The 18,185-nt window shown below is 51.7% G+C and overlaps 4 protein-coding genes across 4 annotated transcripts; 3 read left to right on the forward strand and 1 right to left on the reverse strand.

The window, feature by feature from the left end:
- Window positions 1-229: 229 nt before the first annotated feature.
- AYO20_07684 (hypothetical protein) lies at window positions 230-2,151 on the forward strand (the record flags this gene model as incomplete). The annotated part of the gene is made up of 5 exons (XM_022645969.1): window positions 230-439; window positions 510-699; window positions 773-1,152; window positions 1,226-1,744; window positions 1,825-2,151. The coding sequence occupies 5 exons, from the start codon at window positions 230-232 to the stop codon at window positions 2,149-2,151; spliced, it is 1,626 nt and encodes a 541-aa protein (XP_022498059.1).
- An 892-nt stretch (window positions 2,152-3,043) lies between these two features.
- AYO20_07685 (hypothetical protein) lies at window positions 3,044-6,482 on the reverse strand (the record flags this gene model as incomplete). The annotated part of the gene is made up of 2 exons (XM_022645970.1): window positions 3,044-3,932; window positions 4,126-6,482. The coding sequence occupies 2 exons, from the start codon at window positions 6,480-6,482 to the stop codon at window positions 3,044-3,046; spliced, it is 3,246 nt and encodes a 1,081-aa protein (XP_022498060.1).
- A 1,476-nt stretch (window positions 6,483-7,958) lies between these two features.
- On the forward strand, window positions 7,959-8,606 carry AYO20_07686 (hypothetical protein; the record flags this gene model as incomplete). The annotated part of the gene is made up of 1 exon (XM_022645971.1): window positions 7,959-8,606. One exon carries the CDS (start codon window positions 7,959-7,961, stop codon window positions 8,604-8,606), a length of 648 nt encoding a protein of 215 aa, XP_022498061.1.
- Window positions 8,607-10,066: 1,460 nt separating this feature from the next.
- AYO20_07687 (hypothetical protein) lies at window positions 10,067-10,858 on the forward strand (the record flags this gene model as incomplete). The annotated part of the gene is made up of 1 exon (XM_022645972.1): window positions 10,067-10,858. The coding sequence occupies one exon, from the start codon at window positions 10,067-10,069 to the stop codon at window positions 10,856-10,858; it is 792 nt and encodes a 263-aa protein (XP_022498062.1).
- Between the last annotated feature and the right edge of the window lie 7,327 nt (window positions 10,859-18,185).

The following is an 18,185-nucleotide window of genomic DNA, read 5'->3' on the forward strand; positions in this document are numbered from 1 at the left end:
TTCACTCTGACCCACTCTGCCCTGGGAAGCGACTCGAGGCGAGGAAAGCAAGTCTCGGCACATCCAAGCTGGACCAGGCTATGAGTGACGGTGCGAGCACTTGAAAGTATATGAAGCTGCGATGCTCACCCTAGCACAATATGCCAGACATAAACCCCCCTCCCCGGCGCGATAACACGTTTGGAGCAAGCACCCTTTGCCTGTTCCCCTTATAATCATGTTCTCCAAGATGCGCCACGGCCATTGGAATGGCTGGAACTTCTTTGTGTGCTGGCTCGTCTCGCTGGGCCAGCTCGCCTGCGGATATCCATCCTCTGGTATCAGCATCACTCTGGGTACCGGCTCATTCCTGACGTACATGGGCATTGTGAACGCCGAAACAGGTGCTCTGAGTTCGGATGGAAATGCCCTGATTGGAGCTGTGTCGGGCGTGTACTTTGTAGGTTCCCTTCTCGTGTGGACCTTGCCACCCTCTCTCCTTCTTTTTCCTACTAATTAATCTTCAATAGGCAGGCGCATGTTTCGGTGTTGTTCTAGCTGGCTTCATTACGGACCGCTTTGGCAGGAAGCCCTCGTTTATTGTTTCCGCTACGGTCTTGACTCTGGGTACAGCCTTGGAGACCGGTAGTCGAAACATCGCCATGTTCATCGTCGCTCGATTCATTACGGGCTTTGGGGCTTGGGGGTTCCAGGTCACCAGTGAGATTGTCTCCTGCCCCACGAATAAAAAAAAACATATTTTGGCCACGCCCATGCTAATGCTCTCTCTCAGCACCTCTATTCGTCTCCGAGCTGGCTCCGCCTGATCTTCGAGGCCTGATGTCGGGCATGAATGGCATCCACGTCGGCGTGGGATATACCATTGCAGCATGCATCGGCCTAGGATTCTACACGATCGATGACAATCCGTCGATGCAGTGGAGGGCTCCGATCGGAATCGGCATATTCTTTGCTCTCCTCATGATCGTCGTGTGCTTGATTGTGCCCGAATCGCCCCGGTTCCTCCTGCTGAAGGGCCGAGTCGAAGAGGCCAAGAAGATCGTGTTTGACCTGCACAAGATGAAGAACGATCCAGACCAAGTATTCGCCCGCGAAGAGTTCTATCAGATGGCCCAGCAAGCAGAGCATGAGAAGAAGAACGAGGTTTCCTTGGTTCGTTTCCATTTCCTCCAGAAGATACAACGATGTTCTCGTTTCTCAGCGGCGACACTAAACCCCTCCGCAGATTACCCTCCTTACCCATCGAAAATACCGCAAGCGCATGTCTGCCACCATGGCGTACGCCTTTATTGGCCAGAGCACTGGCGTTTTGGTGCTCAACAACTACGGTCCCCTCATCTACAAGACCCTCGGCTACGACACATACCATCAATTCATCTTTCAGTGTGGCTGGCTTAGCGTCGCCATTGTATTCAACATCGTGGGCGCACTGCTAATTGACTCAGTCGGGCGGAAACCGCTTCTGATGATAGGCACCGGCGGAGCATGCGCCAGCCTCATCATCGAGGCCGCCATGGTAGCCACCTATGTCGAAGGCCCTTCTGCCGGCACCAATAAGGCCGGGCTCAAAATGGGCGTCGCAGCAGCGTATATCTTCCTCGCGTTCTTTTCCGTCGGCGTCGATGTTGCTGGTATCACCTTTTTCGCCGAGGCATTCCCCAACAATGCTCGAGCAAAAGGAGTCGCTTGCATTATCTTCGTCATAGCAATCACTGACCTGGTGTACCTCGAGGTTGCTCCAACTGTAAGTCTGTCCTTTTTTTTTTTAATCTGGAAAATAATCTGTATCGTTAATGACTAAAAACCCCAATTCTTGATGCAAAGGCATTCGCCAACATCGGCTGGAAATACTACCTCATCTTCATCATCATCTCGGGCCTGGGCGTCTTTGTCATCTACTTCCTGATCCCCGAGACCAAGGGCGTGCCCCTGGAGGAGATGGCCAAGGTGTTTGGCGAAAAAGACGAGGTCCAGGTCTTTGCCGAAGACATTCACATTGACCAGAACACCCACCGGCTCGTGGTCGAGGACCACAACACCCACGAAATCCAGGAGATTATCGGCGACGACGGCACAGTAGCCACGACGGGTCGAGACGCCGACGTGCTCAGGGATGAAAAAGCCCATCGCGTTCACGCTGAACATGCCTGAATGAAGGAGAAGGGAAGGGGAGTTGAGAGGAAGAGGAGATGGTTTGAAGCAGGTTGTCTGTTCATTATTTATTTGCCTTGGTCTCTCTCTCTGAAAGTGATGAGATGGCATTTTTAAAAATCATTGATTTTATCGGTCACAGTCCCTGAGTCATAAAAGGCCTTCTTGGAACGGACAAGGTTGGATATTGATAGTATTTGTATGTCGCTAGAAGGGCTTCTCACTCAGCTGGAGCGGTTCTTACAACCCATATTAACCAGGCTGCGAGCTCATGTGTCGGTCTCGAACAATGCAGACAGAGACAAGCGAGCGTGCAGGGACTAGGGGATGGGGCTTTATGTACCTCGTACTCGACACGTCTTGTCTGCGCATGTACATACATATATACATACAGTATCGAGGTGATGGTACCCTAGAGATGTGATACACGCACTTGAAGTGCCAAGACTGCTGCTAACAAGGGGGCGCAACTACATGATACACAGCCTTGTCGATCGACGAATCCCCTTTTCTGCCTAGAGAAGAAATAATAAAATTCTGGAGATTATCATCGTGCGTGCTTCTTCTCAGCCTGATCTATGGCCGCTAGCTCTTTTCACCTCGTTCTTCCCGAGTAGCAGCACGGATGGGTCCCTTATGTTCTTTCGTAAACAGCATCTAGCATTCGCACTGTATCCGACATGATACATGGTATCTCTGGTCTAACTTTGCTCTAAGACGTTCATTTCGTTACACGCATTAACTTCCGAGACATCATCTGTCGTTCTGTCATGTGTGAGGTTTAGCCCGAGTCTGAGGGACGTTTGTGTTGCCATCCGCCACCTGGTTGTGGAACTTTTACGCCACTCTTTGACAAGTAGCCAGAAAGTGGACAGCTCGCACGGCCGTTGCTCTAGTGCAGGCTCTTCAAATGCTCCACGAGTGCCTGGACCTGTTCTCTCACTTCATCCGTCAATTGTTCCTCCGGCTCTCCTAGCACACTCATCATGATCGGAGCCAACTTCGGGGTGAGTTGTTGAATCGTCGGGTCCTGGCCGCGGTAGAGCTGTACGATCATTGTCCACAGCGGTTCGTTCTCTTGGTAGTCCTCCTTCAAAGGCAAGATGCCGCTGTCAACCAATGCTGGGAGAACCTGCTGGATGGGCACCTTGTCCTTGTGCTTCAGTATCAACCTAGAAACACATCCGGCCGCATTGTCCTGGCAGCGGCACTCCGTAATGTGCAGGATAGATTCGAGTTTTGAGAGGATTTGAGGGTATGCTTTGACGATAGTGGTGGCGTCTTCGGATTTCTCCACCAGTCTGCCCACGGCATAGGCTGCGTTGGATTTGGTCTGAGGATCTTCATCTCCGAGACGCTTGAGGAGGACATTCAGCATCTGTGAGGTATATGGCGTGACAGCTCCTTCCATGCCCGTGATGATCTCAGCGAGCACCCCACATGCAGACGCACGGCCCAGGGCTTCTCCACCACTTGCATATCGTAGAACCTGTTTCTCAAAAATCTTCCACAGCTCCCCAAAGCTTGGGCCAAGCGCAGCAGCAAGCCCCGAGATCACATCCATGGCGCTGTCTACAACAAGCCATTCTAATTCTGTGGATTCCAGGTCTTCGTCATCCAGGGCGGCTTCTGCCATGTCGATCTGGCACGCGTGTTGTTTCGTGATCAAATCCGTCACTGTCTGGACGATCTTGGAGAGGACATCAGGGTAGCTGAGGAGGGAAGGACCCGTCATTTTGAGGTTCTCGGATAGAGCTCTCGAGATCTCGGTGACAGTATGACTAAGGATTTCCAAAAGTCAGCTTGGTTTCCTTCGCTTGTGGATGCACATTGAAGGCAGATAACATCTTTCAGAGGGTTGAAGATCGCGTTCGCTTCATTCACGACTTGCGTGTCGGAGTGAGCTGGGATTAACGAGGATATCTCATCTTGTGGATAAGCACCACCAGGGAACAGGGCTAAGATCTCACTTACAATTCTTCTTCTTCGGGCCAGACGTTCAATGTCGCAGTCATCAAGAGCTCCCCGAACTTCTTCAGTTCTGGCGTCGGTTCAACCTGGAGTGGCAGGCCAGGCTTCCATTTTTGCAGCTGGCCTGATTCTTCTGAAATATCGTAAAGAGCAGCGTACGCGCGATGCAACGTACTGAATGTGGCCTTGCGTAACTCCTCGCACTCGTGCTCCGCCAGAGGCAGAAGTTTTTCGACCGTCTTCTCGAAGAAGGGAAGGTAGGCCGTCTTGGTGTTAGAAACAACATCACCGATAACCTCGATGGCGATTTCCTTCTCGAGAATTATAGGCGTGACAGTCGCCAACTCGTCCCAGTCGCCTTCATCATCACCATCGATCTCGATGCCCCCATCGTCATCCTCGTCATCGGCTGCAGCAACCTTGACCTTTTTGCCGTCGATCATTACCTCCTTGCCAAGCAAGTCCCTCGCACTAGCACCAAGCTCAACTTCCAGGTCGACTTCTTCCTGGTCGATGCAATCGAAAAGACCTTTCACCACTCCTTCGAGGAAAGGCGCAAAGTCCGCTTCGTAGACCTTGGCGAGAGACGACCACAGAATGTAGGTACTCTCCTTGAGTCTGGAGTGCTCGAGATGTAGGGCCTCTTCGCTAGTCTCCATGAGCGGCTGCACGTAGTCCTTGAACTCAGTTGGACCAACGGCAACAGCCATTTCACCCATGGCATCGGTGCAACTAGCGCGCAGGTCAAGTTCCTCCTCACTCTCCTTCTTAGTGATGTATTCTTGCATAGCATTCATAGAGTCACGAAGGTAGGGCAAGAAAGGTGCCTCCACTGTTGAAGCCAACGAGCCCAGAGCCCCCGCGGCCAGCGCTTTGATCTTGAAATCCGGGTGCTCAAAGAGTCGTTGAAGTAGTGGAGCCAGCTTGTCGAGATAAGGAACAGCATCTTCAGCATCCATCCCATCCACGACTGCATCGATAGCACTTGTCGCAGTCTTCATGATGTCCACAGTAGGGCCTTCCTCCTCACCTTTGTAAGCACTCATGGCAGCGGTCAGATTCTTGACGAGTAAGGGCATCAATTTCTCATGGGCCTTGCTAATATCTTCCGGCATATCTTCGGCGAGCCTGGCGGTTGTCTGCAGCGCAGCTCGTCTGACGATAACCTCCGAGTCCTCCAGAAGTGTGAAGAGTATTGGCAGAACAGAGCTCAGCTGGGTGCTGAGAAAGTCTGGAGCTCCCTCCACAGCCATACCCAGACCCAGGATGCCAGCCTGTCTGTGTTTGGGATTGGAGCTTTTGGAATACTCGGGGAGTGCGTTTAGAAGTGGAACGACAACTTGGTTGGGCGGGAGATGCCGAGACATGGTTTCGATTAGAGCCAGAGCTGATCTAGCAGGCGTGATCTCGTCTTCGTCGGCGGAATCATCATCGACCTCCGTGGCAACTTGTAACATGCTCTTAGTCAGTGGATCCCCCATCTTGGCACCTTGAACGCGCAGCCGTCTATAGAGGACGCACTGCATCAAGAAACTGATGGCTTGAGTCCTTATGTCATCAACCATGGCCGAATTGGTTGCAATGCCGTTCATGAAGGCGACCAAATCCTGGAAGTGGTTCGACATATATTGATATTCGGCAGTCAGAAGGGTGTTGAAAACCTCGAAGGCGAGCATGATCTGATCTTCTTTGCCAGAGTCGATTGTATCCTTCAGAACAGCAACCATGGCTGGGAAGATGTTTTGAAACTCCTTAAGTAATGCCTTTTCTTCCTCAGGATCAGCGAAGTAGGCCATTTTGGAGATGGCTAGCAGCGTGTTGACGCGGACTTCGAGGCTCTCTGGGTCTTTGATTGTATTGCTGAAGAGCGCAAATAATTCTTTGAATATGGGAAGAAAGTGCTCTCCCATAGTTTCGAGGATGCAAAAAAGCACGTACACGCCGATTGCACGTTCCGCGGCTTTTGAGCTCGTGGCGGCTTGCTGCAACATGCCAGGCAGTTCAGGCCATTCTCCATCCTGGTGATCAATCTTCGCAATCGTGCCTATCAGACGCGATGATGAGTGTCGGACAAGGGAGGAGGGTTCGGCGAGAGTCGCCCGCAAGAGCTGTGTTCGCGCATCTTGCCGCTGGTTGAGAGGAATCTTGGTCCAGTGTTTCGAGACCAACGGCCTTGCTTGGACGGCAGCAAGTTGTTTGAGGTCGGCACTTTCGTGTGAGATTACGAGGTGTAGTAAGGCAAGTAGGGACGCTGGCTGTTTGTAGTATTGATTCTGAAGTACACTTGTGGCAGCCTTCACGTCACCTTTCTTTGGATCGAGGATGATGGAGAGCTGCTCCAAGAATTTCTGTTCGTCCATCATAGCCTGCAGGCAGCCTGCGCCTCTGTGGTTGTTTCAATCAATCACAGCTAGGCCGAACGAGAGGAAAGCCTTCAACGTTCCAAAGCCCAAGAAGGTTTTAAACCCAATGTCCTAAGCACACAGTCTCAGAACGTGGAAGGGCACAAAGTTGTTCAAGAGATTCGAACGGAAATTTGGGGCGCAGTTTCGAGGAATTTTTTTGGGCTCCAAAATGCCAAACTCGGGATCAACATCATAGCGGAGCGAATTAAGATTTAGTCTAGTCTGAATTGAGACTGGCTGGCTCGGCATCGTTGAGCGTGCCAAGTTGAGTCACGTGAAATACACGTGATATTGCACGTGATTTCACAACCCCACAGGAGTCGGAAAACACTTTGCAGTGTGGGCAAAGGGCCCTGGCTTTTTCTGCGCCTCATAGCAGTCCAGTTACCAATCACAACATTAACCCCCTGCTGCGGGCAATGGCTCCTATTATTCAACATGGTCACAGTCATCTGCCATTGCCTGTTCATCGTGCCGAGCATACCCGTAGAGCCTAGGTTGGCTAAGGACTCAGGCTCAACTCGATCTCATCTGGAAGTTTTAGGTCTCCCCGCCCTTCAACGTCTCTGTGTCCCAGCATCGACTTTCAGACCATGGAGAAAAAAAAATATGAATATGAAGAATTGGTATCCAAGCACGGAGCTCTGCATGTGCTGATCTCAGCTCGGCCTAGGAAATTCACATCTCGAGATTCGCGCCAAATTTGCCTTCATGGGGAGGGGCTTGTTACAGCCCGGAAGAAACTACCGGCGAGGCTAAGGGATGTAGGCCCAGCGTGCCCCCTAATCACAAACCCAGTCGGTCGGCTCTGAAATTTCTTGTTGCAGCGAACACCATGAGCCAACCTTGCACTAATCGAGCTTCCCGCCCTCTGAGACACAGAGAGCCGGTCGATCTCTTGCGAATTTCCTTGTAAGAGCCAGCCCGAATCTGCCCTTCTCTCGATGTCAGAAGTGGTCTATATGCTTTGCGATGACACTCGAGGACGAACAGCCACAAGCGGAAGATGCCTCTGAGTCCAGTCATCTATCTGCTGTGTATAAAACCAAATAATCGAATACTGGCAGAGCCATGGACCAAATGGCCGATTCGAAGTTTCCTATTCGTGTCGTAACTATGGCTGGTTGCAACGTTCCTCCGGGGAGCGCCTAGTATAAATATGTCAGGCCCAAGAAGCCCACTCGCAGAGTTCGGATATCTCGTCCGCCATAATTCTGTCTTACCTGCTTTATTCCACCGAGTGAGCTTCGCTCATCTTCTCAAGCTTCCTCGAAAAACGCACACTCACTTCCTCCCAGGGGCCCTTTTCCTACGATGGCGCGCTCTCAATAACATGAATTGTCAAGCAGATTGTCGCATTGAAAAGGACTTCCGAGAGATTCAAAGCCAGCTCGGCATTCCCAATGAATTCACAGCAGCCATTCACTCTCCATGTCTCAGATGTTGGCCCCGCGACCACCCCCCGGCGGCGAGCCTCCCCAAGAGCCTCCATCGTCTCAGCGCCCCCGAAAAATATCCACTGCCTGCGGTGCCTGCAAGCAGAGGAAAACAAAGGTATCTAGCGCACTCGGAGCGTTCACCAGCTGCTCGTCTAACCCGAACCAGTGCTCTGGAGGCAACCCTTGCGAGGCGTGTGCCGCGAGAAAAAGTCTATGCGTTTACGACGCGACTTCTGACCAGCGACGGAAGATTGCGAATCATCGAACTGCCCAAGAACTCGCAGATAAACAACTTGCCCTCGAGCGACACCAGCAACTTCTGGGAGGAATCATCGCAACCGTGCGAGCCGGCGGTTTCAATGCGACCGAGGACTTGCTCCGTGTTATACGCTCAGGCGTCGAACTGTCGCAACTGGCCGCCCACGTGCGAAACGAATGTCGAGCTAACATCGCGATCCAGCAGGCTTTCGAGCAGATTGATTTCGTCATCGATGGAGGCACAGAATTACCCTCGCCAGCTCAAATGCAAGTTTTACCAAGCGAGGATTCCCGAGGATCAGAAGAACAAAGTGACACTAGTTCCGTGAGATTTCCTTCTAGCGACCAACCGAAGATGGACCATCTAAGACTCCCGCGCTGAACCGAACTATTGTGGAGGATGAGAACCGAACGCCTGCAGTGGTTGAGCTATCAATGGTGCAAAAGAGCTTGAGATCCCTTTCTCTCAGGAAATCCCTACATATTGAATGGTGTCAAGGCGCTGCTACTGGGTACGTTAATACGGGGTTCAATATTCACGGTATTGTGGACGATCTTGTCTGAGGATACCCTTGTGCCTTGTGGCTTGATCGATCAATCTGACCCAAGTACTGATTGTTGAGACTGCTCGGCCGTCACATAGGGGGATGGATAACGGCTACTTCCCACTTCATACACCATTGCAGCCGAAATATGTGGGATTCGATCAAGTCCGTCGCGGAGCAGGGCCTATCTATCAAGGGCTATGCCTGCGGGAGTGGTTAAAGCCTGCCTCAGATTGATATGACAGGTGGAACGATTGGTGGCAGAAGCTAATGACCCTGTAGGTACAGTCGGAAAGCCAAGTTTTCCGAGATACCTGGCTCTGTGCTCCCGCATGTGCACCTTCCTAACTCACAGAAAACATGAGCAGGATTCGGAAATGGAATCCGTCCGAGCAACGAGTCTCCTTGCTCTACCACCCCAGATCTTCGGTCGAACCATTTTGAGAGGCGCTCCGAGGAAGAAGCAGGCCGTTGAAAGCCCTTCCCGCCGTCCCGAATGCGAATTGCAATAGACAACACATTTGGCGTTGATTGGAATCGTCATACGCCATATGCTGAGGAAATACACAGAGTACACAAAAATACGCTGGTCAGACGTGCATCTTGGGGATCAAATACCACTCAGATAACCCACCGTGCCACCTCGCCAAACCGGAGGACTCCTGATCTTGCCGGTTGGGACAACCATCACCAACCCTAGTCAAATGCCAACGGATGGATGGTTGTATTTCGTGGAGACCAGTCGGATTCCAGCTTCTTGAGTCGCTGTGATAGTGGCCCTGTGATCGGTCTTCCCATTCTTGGTACCCCTCTTCACCCGGAGAAAGGTGCCAAAAATCACGCCCATTTGTCCCGTGCAGGAGATTTTGTTTTGTGCTTGAGGAACAGGTGTCTTCGGGTCCAAGAAGAGGGAGAGTCATTGATGTGTCTCCAAGTACTCTTGGAGAGGGAGAGGGTTCCGCGCGTCGACTTGATCTTGCACACGTGCGAAACTAGGGATACGCAGGCAGGCAGGTGACCGCAGTCAGACTGCGCTTTGTCCCCCACTGTCATACGTCATTGTGTGACCTTGAATCCCCGTATGTGGAATCACTCAGTGTTCAACCCTGGTGACCCCTCCATTTACGAACTTCCATCTCACTGTGCCATCGTGCACAACCCGCCAGCACCACCGCCCCTTGTGATCGGCATGCATATGTAGCTGTCCAAGCTTGTTGCCAACCCCTCTCACTCCCCTTCCCCCACCACCACTCCTCTCCCTCCTCCTCCTCGTCCTGAAAGACCTAGTCAACCCACCATGACACGTAGAGTCTTTGCCCAGGGCCCCATGGCGAAAGCCCAAGAACATCAGGACCATGTCGCTCCCCAGCCCCAAGACCACGATGCTCCCTCATCCACCTCGAAGCGCAACCAATCATCGGCACTGCAATACCCTTGGGAAACTCTCCTCGTGAGGCATCCTCGGTCGAAACTTAAAAGGCATCTGGTCCCCGCCGCCCACGGCCACGCTTTCGAGGTCAAAGCTTCATCTCATTTCCGTATCGTCGACCTCCATGGCCAGCAGGTGGTCGACTTCATGGCTTGGACGCTGCCTTACTCCCCTGCGACCAACTCGGAGCATTTTTCCACGAGCTACACGCGATACGCACTGGGAGGTTCTGCATCTCCGCAGGTAGGCGAGGCGCTCTACACGAATCGGGACCGAAAAATGTTTACTATAGTCGCGGACATGGTCAAAACTCACGATCTGCTTTACATGGCGTGTAACCCGGGCTTTTATGCACGCAACGGCCACCCTGTTCACCGGTCCTGTGCCACCAATGTTGCCGAAGCGATGAAACCCTGGGGTATGAAGCATTGGAGCGAAGTAGTTGACCCATTCAATGTCTTCCAAAATACTCCCTATTACACAATCAAGGCGCTTAATTGCTCAAGGCCGGGAGATTTCCTAGAAATGCGGGCCGAAGTGGATGCAGTTTGCGCCGTGAGCAGTTGCCCGTTCGAAGACGATGGCTTTAACGGTGGGAGAGCCACGGACATCGCTGTGGTAACCGAGGTCGACGATGAGGAAGAGGAAGAGGAAAAATGAAGCCACCTTGTTGCTAGATCTGCGCTTTAGAAAGCTGCGCCTGCAGAAAGCCCTCACACGAGGATCTCCCAAAAGAAATCCTGCTCCGTATCTCAACTGTGTATTGGAGGGACTGTCCTGCCCATCCGATTTCGACGCCCGCAGTAGATGTGCTGGCCAGCTTTCAGCATCTGGTCATTGCAGAGAAGCGGAGCTGCATACAACCAAGAGAGAGTTCGGTTTCGCCGCCAACACCACCCAGAAACCGCAGGGAAGTGCACCCTCCAGATCAATCAACCTGTGCCCGCCGCCGCCAGTCATTCAGTGCAAGAAGCGGAATTGCTTTGTCGGAGTCGAAAAGAGCATCCATACCGTTGACAGCCAGCTTCCTGAGTCGAGAACTGCACTTCAGCCTCGTCGAAGGATAGGAGCCAGGAGAAAACAATTTCGCCTGACCGGCCATCTTTTCGCGTATTTCGACGTCAAAACAGCCAGATACACTGGGGTGTACCATCCACAGATTCAGCCGACGAACTTGCATGGACGGCTTACAAGTATTGTCCTTCAACACATGTACCTCGACGTCAGTCATGGGACAATCTTATAGCATGTCTGGTATCCTTCCAGCTCTTGGTTATATTGCCGCCACTGTCCCATTGCATGCCAACAAATCTGTGGTGGTAAAGCTCGCATGACGAGGGCGCAATGTTCGATAGTACAGTAGTGTTTCTGCCGTTGAGGTATCACCCTCATGCATATGTCAATGGTGAGTTGTGGCAATCATCTCATGTCTCTTGAAACCATGTGGATGTTCCTCTGCCTAGCACAGCGTCTTTATGTTTGTATCAGCATCATCGCTTTGATACATGCCACTCGAGGCCAAACTTACAGTTGTCTTGCAACGCCATCCTCTCTCCATCTCTGTTCCTATTTAATGTCCCCTCATCGATTACTTTCAGAGGCTTGATGAGGGAAACAAGAACTGAATGCGACACTTTGTGTCGACAGTCCCTCCACCTGTGAGCTCGACCTGCGAACAACACATTTGAACTTGATCAAAGGAACAAGGCTTTGTAGGACACGAGCACCCCCGATGAATGCTTGGAAACTGTGGAATGTTGAGGAGCAGACGGAGGACTCAGGTGCTTCGGTTCAGTCAGTCGACTGGTGGCTCTCACCCGCACTTGCCAGAGCGAGGCGTGGATTCCTGGGTCGAACACAGGGGGTTCTCGACATCGAGGTAAGCCATGAATGAGTATCAATGAAATCTTCGTTCGTATTGCTGATCAACTGCGCTCTCGGACCGCTTTGTGAGAAAGAATCAACAACTGACCAGTCCGGATAAACGAACCTGCCTGCGCTCTCACGCATGATTCCGGAAAAGACTTCCAGAATCCCCCAGAGGAGAGCCTTAGCCTGATTGGAATTTTCACCCGGCTCTGCTTCTGACAGAGCAGCAATCCCCTTTCTCATTTCACTTTGATCGAGATACTATCGATTGTGAGAACAGTCAGCCTTTTGATCTTGGTCACAGAATGCTGCCAAAATCAATCGCGTCCCATGGTCTCGCTATACAAGTACCTTTCGACTTGAGGGACGCTACAGACTCATGAGATCCTGTGTCCAGGAACCAACCATGTGCGAATCTCTGTTTGGGCTCATCGAAAAAAGACCTTTCGACTTGTGGACACTAAATGCCTGCGTGAATGGCCCTCGCGCTCACAGCGAACGGCGACAAGCGCGAGAAACCCAAGAGCTTATCTACTGCTTTGTATAGTTCCAACTAGATTTCGAAGGGTATTTACACGCCAGCATTCCTTCTAGCGACTATTTACATTTCCAACCTCCCTACGCGAGATCTATTGCCCGCCTCTTCGATCACTGGCACCTGAGCCGCGAATTTGTTCGAAAGTCGTCCTACACGTCAGCATGAATGTAAGAGCAGGGACAAATCGCGGCAAGTTCGCTGGAAAATCCTGGCCATTCAACACAGTCAACACACAACATGAATTATTATTCGCCGCAGATGCGCACTCTCCTCCATCTACTTACGACACGAATTGCGAGTTTGTGGCCATTCTTTGAAGAGATGGGCCTTTCATGGCCGCAGGTACATTTGACATGGGCGTGTACGGGCATGGTCGATTGATTGAAGAAGATTGAAGAAGACTGAGGTTATTAAATAACCCATGTACTCACATTGAGCAGGGATTGAAACAAGATACTGGCTATTCATTGGTTTGGCCTCTTCCGTCGAGATTCTCCTGGACAACAGCCTCTTCGAAAACCTTTGTGACAAGTACACATGATTCGAGGGCGACAGCATCGCCTGGGAATTCTTTCTCGCCTCTGAAAAGAATGAAAAGAAAGTGACAGGAAGTTCTGAAAATACGAGGCAAGATGAGGTCGTCCGGCTCGCTCTTCGCCAATGGGATCATGAAGCCCAAGCTCGATAATTGACCCTGTAGAGAGCGGACTATCAGTAATTCCGTATCCGACAGCAATGCGGGTGTCACTACCGATTCCTGAGGTCCATACCCATCAACATCAACATCAATTCCGTTACAAAATCCACAACGTCTGCTGATGTGTATGGAAATGTTACAACACACGACAGAGGGCTACGTTGGAATACTAACAAGCTATCACCCGCATAACAACTTGGCCTCTGGTTTATCAGACCTGCCTTTCAGTGGACACGATGTGAAAAGTTGTGTTCATTGTGACATTGCGATCTGCCAGAGAGTGCTCAGGCGTGCAAGTGCTGGGAGGGCGAAAGAGATAGGGTGTGAGCCTGATATCAAGTTGTGCAGCCTTGCCAAACCGCAGCCTCGCCGGAGCATTACATCACATGCTTAGCTTCGCTCAAACTTTCAGGGAAGACGGAGACCCTGCATCTGCCGTCCGTCTGTCCAAGCCAACTATGGAAGGTGTGTAGACATGACGGACATTGGATCTAATGAACGAGTACTCGGTACTCGATACGAATCTGATCGGCAAGGATATGTTGTCTCCACTGCAACACACTAGTCTGCACGATCTCACAACGTTGAAGTCCACAACAGTCATCGCACCACATGCTACAACGAGAGACCACATCACCATTGACCTCTTTTGTTCCAGATGCTGGCTCGCCTGAATCAAAGCGAATTGTCACTTGGGTCCTCCAGCGTAGGCCTAGGTCCAGGTCCCGGTTAACATTTCCTCTCACTCTGAGATTCTTACACCTGCCAAGCCCTGCTAACTATCTACATATGTACCGAGTACCTATGTACCTATGGAGGTACCTACCCTCGAAGATCGACCTCTGTCGTCGTTCGCTTCTAATACTGTCCTTGTGTCCTGGGATGCACTTGACTGTGTAAATAGGAATGCCCTCGTATGCCCCGTGGCCGCGAACAAGAGCGTTTTGGAAAGTACATTCATGATTTTGTCGATGGGAACCGCTTGGGAACGGAAGCGAACTCTCGTTAGAATCCTCGAGAAGGGGTTGTCAATGTCCAAGTCGCCCCGGATACAGTGTCGTGGTTGTACAGGTACATAGGCCAGCCACGTGTTGATCTCAGGGGAATGAATACCCAGAGCAACTTCGCTCAAGCAGTACGGGTTGAGGATAGTCAATCAGTCAGTGGAGCCGCGAGAAGAGTCGAATGCAAAGGAACGGTGGGAGATCACATCCGCCGGTCGTCTCAGAAGGAGGTAAAACGTGATGAAGAAAAGGTTGAGACAGGTGAACAGATAGAACAGACTGATACGAACTAATACACTAAATGAATTACCATACATGAGATACCTGAGTTCATCAAGTGATGTGACTGAAACAATCCACTCCACTCCGGGTCTGTCAAGCCTTGGGGTAATATCTCTCGGGAGAAGCATTCTAGAAAAGGAAAAACACAACAAACAAGCCTTTTGCAAAAGAATACAAGATGAGAAGAAGAAACCAACAAACTCGTCAGATAGAAGGGACACCCAAGCAAAGACGGCCAATGGCAGGTTGGAAGACCAAGAACCAAACGATGACGTGGTGGTTCACACTTCCTCTGCAAGATCCCAATATCATACTTCATCTCAGAGAGGGTGGTCGGGGTCGTTCCTCTTGATGTGATGGCGCCGAAATGTTCTCCTCCTGTTCTCCGTCTCCATTTAGCTGGTGGTCCTCGCCCTCCAGCGAGTCAAAAGAGCCATAGCACTGTGGAGGATGGGAGTACATGACACTTCCAACCCCGCGGAGCAGGGGGGATCTCGGTGAAAAAGAGCCAGTGTGCTGCCAAGGAGGGCTAGGCTCTCTCGCTTGTTGGGAAACATCAGTCATGGTCGATCCGCGACGGGAATCCCAATCCGCTCTTTCATCACCCTCACTGCTTGTTCTTGCCTGGGCCATGCTGGTTTGGGGGCTCGTAGGGTCGTTGGACGGGGTTCCTTGCATTGGTGAAGTTCCTGCCCATGTCAGGGGTTAGGGCTCTTCGTCTCAGAAGGGATATCAGCTCACTCTGACGTTGTTCGTTCTCTTGTGTCTCCTGCGAAGTAGCAACAGAGGCAATCGAACCCTCGGCTCTGATTTCAGGAGACGGTTCAGACCCTGCCGAGAGACGAGTCGACAAGTTCGAAGAAGAGTGAGGTGGAGTTGCATTGTGGCTCTCTTTGGGCGGACAAACATGAAGGTGTCCATCATCACCAGATGTGGCACCAGACCAGTTCGAAATAGGTTTGAAAGACATGCTGATACTGACTCAGAGAGGGATAGTCGGATCTGCAATGTAAGGTGACCTCAAAAGAACAGCGGCGAAATATATACTGCCTGGCTCGTCACCTTCCACCTCCATCATCAGACGGGGTATTTTCTTCTCTTCAAGTCGACGTGCACACCGCCAGAAGGATGCCATAATAGCAAATGGAGAGGGCCCCCGACACTGCCTGCAATCGGGCTTCAGAGGCTTAGAATCCGTGCTGTCTTTGGTCGAGCGATGAGCGATTTATGATGGACTGGTCGCATCGATATCGAGTAGAAGGCTCAGTGCCGACAAATATCACAGGCTGCGCTGAGCCCTGCTCTCAGTCTGCGATGCCAACAGTGAGCAGCAACGTCAAAGGTGATGGATGCCTGAAACATTGTCGATCAGACATTAATGCCCGCCCGGCACGGAGTCCCACAAACAGCCTCCCCAAAGCGAGAAGTAGTGGCTGCCTACAGCTTGGGTTGAGAGAAGCAGCCTTTACCAACGCCGCCGTGGATAACAAGGCAGATTCAAGCCTTGGTTCTCATCGATTAGCGCCTCAGGCCGAAGCTCTCTCATCAGAAACAAGGTAAGCAGCCAATAACGAAGCGATAGCTCTGGCTTTGCATCTTCGAAGTGATGCTGTGACCACTTGACGGTTAGGATTCGGAGTACCGAGTAATTGGCGTTTATCCCGGAGTTGCCCAGCCGAGAACAAGGGGAAAAGGGGGAATTACGCCGGCCAGGGACCATCGTAGCAACCCGTGCACCTGCGCAGCTGCGCACATCTGCATTGACCTTTCATCATCGCATCCTCATCTTCGGTTTGTCGCTTCACTGTCGAAACTTTGTCTGTTCCTTGATCACTGCCCCAAGCTTGTTGGCCCTAGGAAGGATGAGCCCAACCAACCTGTCTGCACACCTGTGTACAGTTCTTCACAGCCAGCCCCCTGTGCGCCTCTCGGTCTGCCTGTGTACGCCCCCTTCTTCCGAACGGCTTGCTCTGGAACCTTGCAGCCCAACGTCCAGGACCGCCACGTCTCTGCTATCACAACTGTTCCCTCCTTATCACATAGGGACTCTTGACTTGCTCGAATCCTCGCCGACCACCTTTGGCTTCGCAGCTAGTCAAGATCTCCTTGATGTTCACCTGATCGCAATCGTCTGCGTGTCCCGTCTCACGCATTGCTGCCCAACATGGGGTACAGCGCTCCTGGTCCCAATGGAGGATGAGACAGTCGGAAAGAGAAGAACAACACACACTGTAATGAGTCCACACCAAGCTTCGGCAAGAGTTGCTGTTGTACAACGTGGCCAGAGAGACACTACGTCTCAGTTGTGGGTTTGAGGTGCCGGTACTTTCTGCCATATCCCTGCCGCTCCGTCAAGGTCCATTCCTCCCAAAAGTAAGTTGAGCCAGGAAATGTCGTCCGACTTCAAACATCCGTGAAGGGTTTGCATGGCTGTACCGGCTGTACCGGCAACCGCTCGTCGTTCTCGACCTTGCACCGATCCTTTAAGCCTTCCGGGGTACCTAAGGAGTTGAGACGACCCCATCAGAGAAGAGGGGATACATCTCATATATCAAGCACGGAGTAAGTCATTCTACACTACTGGCATTGTGTCACGCGCGTTGCTGTGCTCTACCTCATTTTAGGAAAGTGAAGGCTCATCTCTCGCCATTGGTGTGCAATCACATCCGGCCGCCAGTCACCAGTGACCGGAGAAGTGGATATTCGCGTCCGGTCCTCTCTCACCAATGAATCGAGATCTCCTAAGTGCTCACTGCGGGAGGATGTTCCTCTGGGTCGGTGGCAACTGTCCAGACGGCTTTACGGAAGCACCGTTGGCGAGAGATTTCGTTGGACGGACCACAAGTCATGTCTGTAGTGCCCTCGTTTAGCCCGCGAAGACTGGACCGGGGAACCGCTGCTTGCACAGAAGATACTCAATGGCCCCTATCAAGTTTCTGACTCCTGTCACTGTTGGTGCTCCAGCAACCTAGCCGACTTTGGCTGCGTTTCGTCTCTTCTCATATTCACCGCCTCTTTGGGACCAACTTGAAACGGTCCCCTTAGTGGCCTTGGTGCCCTGACACGATTCTTGCATTTGCCTAAGTCGAATTTGTATTCCCATCGTGGTCTTTGAAAACCGCCTTGAAGTGACCAACGCCTCTCATCCTACATTTCAGAATCTGAAATCGCAGGACTCCAGTTCTTCAATGCACCAACATTCCTCCAAGCAAATGCCGGCCCCTCTGACCCTTCTGCGATCTCCATCGAGTCCTTTGCGGCACGTTCTCTAGTTTAAACAGTTGAGCACGGTTGACCCAGGCCGGTCTCTGTGGAAAGAACACAAGAGAGTGGATTCGACCTGATAACACTTCTCTACCATGATTTCAAGAGCAGGACCACGAAAGCGAGAGCGACAGACAATGACTAGCAGACGTCAGTCGTTTGGAAGATACTTGTTGATATGGCATAGCCCGCGGCACAGATGATAAAGGTCGTCCGGTGATTGTTCCCACCCATGGGAAGCTGGACCAGTGGCCGTGACCTACTGTAAATGCGCGATGACCCCTTTCTACTTTGGAGAGAAATCGAGTCGAGTCGAACACCGGAAGCAGTGGA

This window comes from Fonsecaea nubica (genome assembly GCF_001646965.1).
Source record: "Fonsecaea nubica strain CBS 269.64 chromosome Unknown Scaff55, whole genome shotgun sequence".
Taxonomy (NCBI): domain Eukaryota; kingdom Fungi; phylum Ascomycota; class Eurotiomycetes; order Chaetothyriales; family Herpotrichiellaceae; genus Fonsecaea; species Fonsecaea nubica.